The 7,315-nt window shown below is 34.1% G+C and overlaps 1 protein-coding gene across 2 annotated transcripts; it reads left to right on the forward strand.

The window, feature by feature from the left end:
* Window positions 1-1,039: 1,039 nt before the first annotated feature.
* LOC132119056 (catechol O-methyltransferase B) lies at window positions 1,040-6,516 on the forward strand. 2 transcript variants are annotated; one of them, XM_059528804.1, is made up of 6 exons: window positions 1,040-1,192; window positions 3,700-3,871; window positions 4,053-4,170; window positions 5,256-5,449; window positions 5,584-5,715; window positions 6,017-6,516. In XM_059528804.1, exons 1-6 carry the CDS (start codon window positions 1,098-1,100, stop codon window positions 6,194-6,196), a joined length of 891 nt encoding a protein of 296 aa, XP_059384787.1. In that variant the 5' UTR covers window positions 1,040-1,097; the 3' UTR covers window positions 6,197-6,516. The 2 variants fall into 2 exon arrangements, with proteins under 2 accessions (XP_059384787.1, XP_059384789.1); XM_059528806.1 differs by lacking the exon at window positions 1,040-1,192 and adding an exon at window positions 1,338-1,494.
* The last annotated feature ends 799 nt before the right edge of the window (window positions 6,517-7,315 follow it).

A 7,315-nucleotide genomic window follows, 5' to 3' on the forward strand; every position in this document is an offset into this window, starting at 1 on the left:
GGTTTTTAGTGCAGGAGTGTGTGTGTGTGTGTGTGTGTGTGTGTGTGTGTGTGTGTGTGTTATTAGGTAGGAATACCCAGACAAGATTGTCACAGGTTTACCTTATTGTTACCCTTATTGTTTCTTCTTCTTTTTCTTTGTCTCTCCAGTTCTTTTGTTTATTTTTAATTTGATTGATTGATTGATTGAATGAAGGTCTGAAGGAGGGGTATTCTTGGCAGCTCAGTTCAGTGATTCAGTCCATGCTGGAGCTCAGCCCAGTGAAACAGCTAGCCTACAACACATCAGTGTCTACAGTGGCCATGGTTTATTCAAAAAGACAAAATTATACTTTTTTGTAAGATAAATTCTATGGGATGCTTTTTATAATAGTTACAATAAGTATTTTTATACATTTAGTACAGTTTAATCATTTAGAGTTAAATTGACAGTGACTTCCTGTTGGTCGTATGTTTTTTTAAAGGAGACTGCAGTAAATTATATTTCATTTTAGTAACTTTATTGTGTTTTTGTAATTTTGTTAATTTTTATATATATACTTAAGAACTCGAAGGCTTCTGGTATCTGTTTCTTTACCAACATTCTTCAAAATATCTTCTTTTGTGTTCAACAGAAGAAAGAAGCTCATACAGGGCTTGAACATCTCGAGGGAGAGTAAATGACAGATTTTCATTTTTGGGTGAACTGTCCCTTTAAAGCCACGAGAGGGCTTGTTTGAGCTCCAGTTAGTATCTATTAGTTTCTGCACGGGTAAAAATAGCTAAACTTTGTGGTTTGACTACATTTGTATTTTCTCTTTGGAATATTTTATTTTCAGCTTTTCAGTTTTACATTTGTATTTTCTATATATAATATATTAAAGTGTCTGTCTTAAGACCGTTTGTCTTAAAGGAACAGTTCGCTTGAAAATTAAATTTATACCTTGTTTACTCAAATCGTTTTGAACGAATCGAATCGTGAATCGGTTGATTTGAATGAATTGATTCACAGACTGAAAGTTCCAGTCGCAGCTTAAGTAAACAACTAGCTGCAGAGTAATTTTCACTGAAAAACAACTTAAATTCTTCAGAAAACTGAACTGCCATTTTATTAAAATTATGCTTTTAGATTATTCAATATATTTAACTTCATTGCTTCACAGATGTAAGAAGAAAGCCGATATGAGGGCGAGTATGACAGTATTCAATTTGAGGTGAACTAACTTGTCTGTTGCCAGCTGCATAACAAAGTCAGATTTTGATCCCTGACCTAGTTTGGTTTTCTGTTTACTGTCTGGGGTGTTCATATCCCTCTAAAAGTCCTACGGCTAGACATTCCTTATGGCTCAAATCTACCCAGACAGCCTATTACAAAGTCAGCTGAGAGAGAGAGAGAGAGAGAGAGAGAGAGCAAGAGCAAGCAGCTAATCAGTAGAATGTGTATTTGCATCCTTGTAGGTTTGGTTTAACAGAAGCTCCATCTTGTAAGGAGTAAAGAGAGAGGCCCTCATCAAAAGTAAGTGTTTTATTTTTAAATGGTCATTTACTTTAATTTATGTCACTTGATGCCTTTTGATGAATTGTGGCACAAAACTGCTACTCTCCATCATTTAGATAATTTAGTTTCATTGTATTTATTTAGGAAGGTTTCCTTTCCTTGTATAGTCTCGTATTGCATATTTACATAAATATATATGTTTATAATAATATTACATTGTGTATAACCCATTTTCTAGCCTCTCTTATTATTTAGATAATAATCTTTATTATTATGTGTCAATGTGTTTTGCTTATTTTTGCATATATATTCTTGGCTTGTGACTAAAATTGTAACTCAATTTAGGTTAAATCTAGTTTAGTAAGTGGTTCACAGTGTGTTTTCTGGTCAGCTGATACCAATTATCATTGCTGAAGACAGCACATACTTTTGATCGAGTATCACCATATTTATTTGTGTTCAGTCTGTTTAAGTGTATTGCATTTCTGGTTCACTGTTAATTATTATGTAGCTCTAATTAAAATTAATCAGCTTATTTAGCATGAATGGTGTAATAATTGCTGTTGCTGTGTGAAATAGCTGAATATATACAGAATTTTCCCCATGCATTGCATGTATTCACTGCTATATTTTTTACAACAGTGCATTTGTGAAAGCCGGTCTCTGTGCTTCACTCATTCCTTTCCAACACTCATTTGAGAGGATTTTCTCACTAACAATGGCCGCCCTGCAAAGTGGCTGAGCTCTGCATTCCACTCCAGACCCTAGCTTCATTTGTGTATATATTTAAAGAAACCCTAAGAAGCACTTGTCATGGTCCTCTCTCAAGGGTGCCACACTCTTAGTTTAATAGCTCTCAACTTTGAGCTTGTTGCCATGCAACTCTAAAATCACACTTTAGAGTTGCATTTCCTACTCTCCATGACTAACTTACTGTTCTTAATTAACAGATCAATTATTAACTGAATTTATTCTGTAATAAAGAACATATTATTTTCAGTAAAATATATAAATATAAATATATATATATAGAGAGAGAGAGAGAGAGAGAGAGAAAGACGTCTCATCACCAAAAAGCAGCCAACTAAACATTCAGAGTACCATGAATAAATTGTGTTAGCACACCCATTTTTATGTTTTATACATTTTTAAAAGGAGTGGAGTTGGAAACCATAATGTATTCTCAATTCATTCTTTCATTGAAGTGAATGCTGGTGTGATTCAAAAGTTTGGGGTTGGTAGGATTATTTCATATCTTTGAAAGAAATATCGTATGCTCACAAAAGCTGCATTTGGTGAAAACTACAGCAAGTACAGACCTCACTGCTTTATGGACAGTGAGCTCCAGCAACATGCAAATGCAACCAAACGATCACATGAGAGAGATTTTCAGTGCAGGGTTTATTTGCTGCATAGTAACCACCCATCTCATTAGACCATGACAATAGAGGAATGACTGGAGAGATGAAAGCACATCACTGAATGAGCTCATTTATTTCCATATACATTCATCTCATGACCTGCAAGAGTGCAGACCTAGGCTGTACCAGAGTAATTAGACAGCCTTATCATATTGGATACACTAGTGTATGTGTCTGCTGTCTTGGAAGGTGATATAATTGTATTATTTTAACACTTAATATACGCAGACAGTTCAAAGGGATGCACAGTAATATCTGTCTTAGTTGTATCTTTTACAGTTGGTTAAGGATTGATCCATTATAGGACCTCAGTGAAGCATGTCTCACATCAGAAACTTGCAGAGATGAAAAAAAGCCTTCTTATCCTGGCATAATTCTTAATATTGCTTGCTGTATTATATATTGCATGTACACTAACATTCAAAAGTTTGGGTTCAGTAAGATTTTTAGTTTTTTACTTTTATTCCGCAAGGATGCATTAAATTGATCAAAAGTGACAGTAAAGACAATACAATAAATGTGCTTCTTTTGAACTTTCTATTCATCAAAGAATTCTGAAAAATGCTTTCAATGTGTTTCCACAAAAGTCGTAAGCACAGTAAACTGTTTTTTACAGATAATAAAATTTGAATCAAATATTAGAAGTATTCTGAAGTATCATGTGACACTAAAGACTGGAGTAATGACTGCTAACAAGAAAACATTACATCTTAAAATTTCTTAAAACATACATCACTTCACCTGATTTGAAATGTATGATAAATTAGTTTACTAAGGTTCCTGAATCTGTGTCTGACTCTAGTATGTTGCTGGTTTTGCTGGGCTGGTGTTTCGGGGCCACAGTGCTTTTATATGTGTTGTACTCCTGGCTCATCCCCACTGCGGTGCAGTTCAATGGCAGTCTGGCGTTACTCTGGCACGATGTCATCGTTGAGCGCGCTCTTGATACTCTGACCAGATCAACTCGACCACAGGTGACTCAGTCAGTCCTGGTTAAACACGGCTTTCCATCACCAAAATTACGGCATGTACCTGTTCTTTGTCTGCAACTAGGATGGATAATGGGATCTGAGAGAGTTTAATGATGTTAGACTTGTGAGGCCCATCAAGTAAACAAAGTCATCACCAGATTTCTTTATTCTTTGTTGTGACCAGCGTCTGCTGAAAGCAGTACAGAAGCATGCGACCCGTGGTGACCCTCAGAGTGTGATCTCGGCCATTGATCATTTCTGCCGACACAGTGAATGGGCTATGAACGTTGGAGATGAGAAAGGTCAGAGCGCTGTTTTTATTCTTTATTTCCAGACTCATGTCAAATGATTTTTTTTCAAAAAATTTTGGACAAAATCTGAAAGAAATATGTGCGTTGACACAAAACAAAATGTATTTTGTTTCAGATATTTAAAAAAAAAAAAGTGTTTATATGGTTGCTCCAAAATACAAGTAAGAAAATGGATTTTATTAATTATGCAATTTTTGCAACTAAACTAAAGATGAGTAAGTGTTTATTTTATTTATTTATTTTGGCACTGGAGCATTTAATTGACCTAAACTGTCAGTAAAGACTTGTTGATCTAAAGACATTGTTGCTAAAGATTTATATTTCAAATAAGTTTTTTTTTTTTACTTTCTATTCATCAGAAAATCCTAAGATGTGTCATGGTTCCCAAATAAATATTAAGAAGCACAACTGTTTTCAACTTTGTCGATAATAATAAATGTTTCTTGAGCACCAAATCAGCATATTCAATTGATTTCTGAAGGATCATGTGACACTGACTGGAGTAATGGCTGCTGAAAATTCAGCTTTGCCATCACACAAATAAATTACATTTTAAAAGATACAATTAACATTTTTACATGTATTCAAATAGAAAACTGTTAATTTAAATTATTTAAATTCTTCACAATTTTCCTGTATTTTTATTACATAAATGCTATGTTTCTGAGCAGAAAACTCTTCTTAAAAACAACCCTTGTCAAACTTTTGAACTGTATTTTTTTTTTTATCAAATAAATGCTGTATTTCATATTAAAAACAAGTCTTGGTCAGCATAAGGAACTACCTTAAAACAGAAAAAATATACTGTCCCCTAACCTTTGAACGGAATTTAATATTCTTTAAGTTGCTTTGAATAAAAGCATCTGACAAATGTCAACATTGCTCTACTGTTTCATGTCCAAAATATGTTTAAAGATAAAGAAATACAAAAGTATTTATATTAGAATTTACATGTATTGCATCCATTCAACTCAAATTCAATAATTCAGTAATTTTAACAAAACAACTTTAATTTTAGATTGAACCAGTAACTGTCTTTTACGTATTTGTGTGTGTGTGTGTCTCTATATGCTCAGGCTCTATTCTGGACTCAGTGGTGAGTGAGTTGAACCCAGAGAAGGTCCTAGAGTTGGGCACATACTGTGGATACTCCACAGTGCGTATCGCTCGTCTGCTTCCTCCTGGAGCTCGACTGATAACACTGGAGTTCAATGCTGATTATGCTGCAATTGCTCGACAAGTAATCGCCTGGGCAGGTCTTGAAGACAAAGTAAGGGCCCTGTTCCTCAACAAACATATTTTACATTGTTTGCATACAGTAATCTTTATTCATGTGAACATTATGATCGTAGCCTATATATTTAAAGGTTAAGAGTCATTTCAGTTAATGTTTTACTTTGTCAGGTCCAGCTTGTAGAAGGTGCGTCTGAAGATTGGATCCCATGCATGAAGGAGCACTTTGGAATTGAAACGTTTGATTTTGTTTTTCTGGACCACTGGAAGGACCGTTACCTCCCTGACACAAAACTAATGGAGGTGTGTTTGATTCTGACCATTTTAACCTTATTCAATCTCAGCTAGAGATTATGGTGTCTCTTCCTGTAGCCCAAACAGGCACTAGCAGTGCCAATGTCATGGGTTCAGTTTCCAGAGAAAGCAAAAAGTCATATAAATGTAAATGTGTACCTTAAATGCAAGTTGCTTTGTATAAAGTGTCTGCCAAATGCAAAAATGTTCTGAATTTACTGCTATTCCAGTATTCTCTTCTCAATATTGCACACCAAGCCTATATCCACCATTTTCTACTCTTCTCTTTTTCTATCTTCTTTGTTTGTAGGATTGTGGTCTGCTAAGGAAAGGCACCGTTCTGCTTGCTGATAATGTGATCTGTCCAGGAGTCCCAGACTATCTTGAATATGTGCGCAATGGCCTTTCTTATAAAAGCTGCTATTTTAAATCCCATTTAGAGTACACCAAGGCAGAGGACGGCTTGGAGAAGTCTGTGTTTTTGGGCTAGAGATATACAGGGATGGTTCAGAGTTTCTGAGACCCAGCATGAGATATATTTTAAATGATTTATTATCATAAGTCCCTAAGATGTATTGTGCTTAAAGTGTAAATCGGGACACACAGCTCTGCGTTTATGTTTTACAACTGTGTACCACTAGAGGGTAGGATCACGTTTAAAATGGCTAAATGAAATATGTGGCTGTGTCAAGACCAGACCCTCATATATCACATATTTGTGTTTGTACAGAAAATAGGACTTTTGTAGGTTATTTCAAGGTTATTCTGTAATAATTAAAACATTGCCACTTTGTGCTGATGAAGATATACAAGTCAGCCGTGATGATAATGACAGAGGCATTTGGAGTGTGCTAATTTGATGTATTTTTTCAGTGTTGATAATAGCATGGATTGCAGTTGTATTTGTTTTCAAAACATTTGGTGCATAACCGTGTATGCTTTTTACTAATTTAATTTTTTTTTACTACAAATTTAAAATGTTTGTCTCTAGCATTTATATATATTTTTTTTATTTGTTTAATTTTTAAGGTAATACATTAATTAGCTGTTACTATTTTTTCTCTTTTTGTCTGCTAACTAAGTTATAAAATCTTTTTTTTTTCCTTACCCATTCTTTATTTCTTTCTTTCTTGACACAAACATGAGGGCCTGTCTTGAATAGATATTATTGTCACAAAAACCAAGACCATAAAGATGCAGAAAATTACACTTTTTTAAATTTAATGTTCAGATCCCTCAGATTTTATAGAGTGTTATATCCCACAACTTAAATTCACTGCCATAAATCTTTAATAGCATTCCAAATTAAATGCTACAGTTCATTAAAATATACCTTGTGATTTATAATAGATGAAACATCTCGTAATAACATACAGATCATACAGCCGCATACTTCAACTCATTTCATCCACAGGCACACTAATAAATAAATGAAAATATTACAAGCACCTTAAATGAGCATTAGACATGAATATTGTAATACTTGATTGCAGGTTTGCTTTAAAATTTAAAAAATATGACAAATTTAGTTGATTAATTCATTAATAAAATAAACAATAGATGAACAGGTAACAAAAAGTGAACAGTCGGTTAGTTGGGGATGTAAAAG

The sequence above is a fragment of the Carassius carassius genome, chromosome 38, assembly GCF_963082965.1.
Source record: "Carassius carassius chromosome 38, fCarCar2.1, whole genome shotgun sequence".
NCBI classification, from domain to species: domain Eukaryota; kingdom Metazoa; phylum Chordata; class Actinopteri; order Cypriniformes; family Cyprinidae; genus Carassius; species Carassius carassius.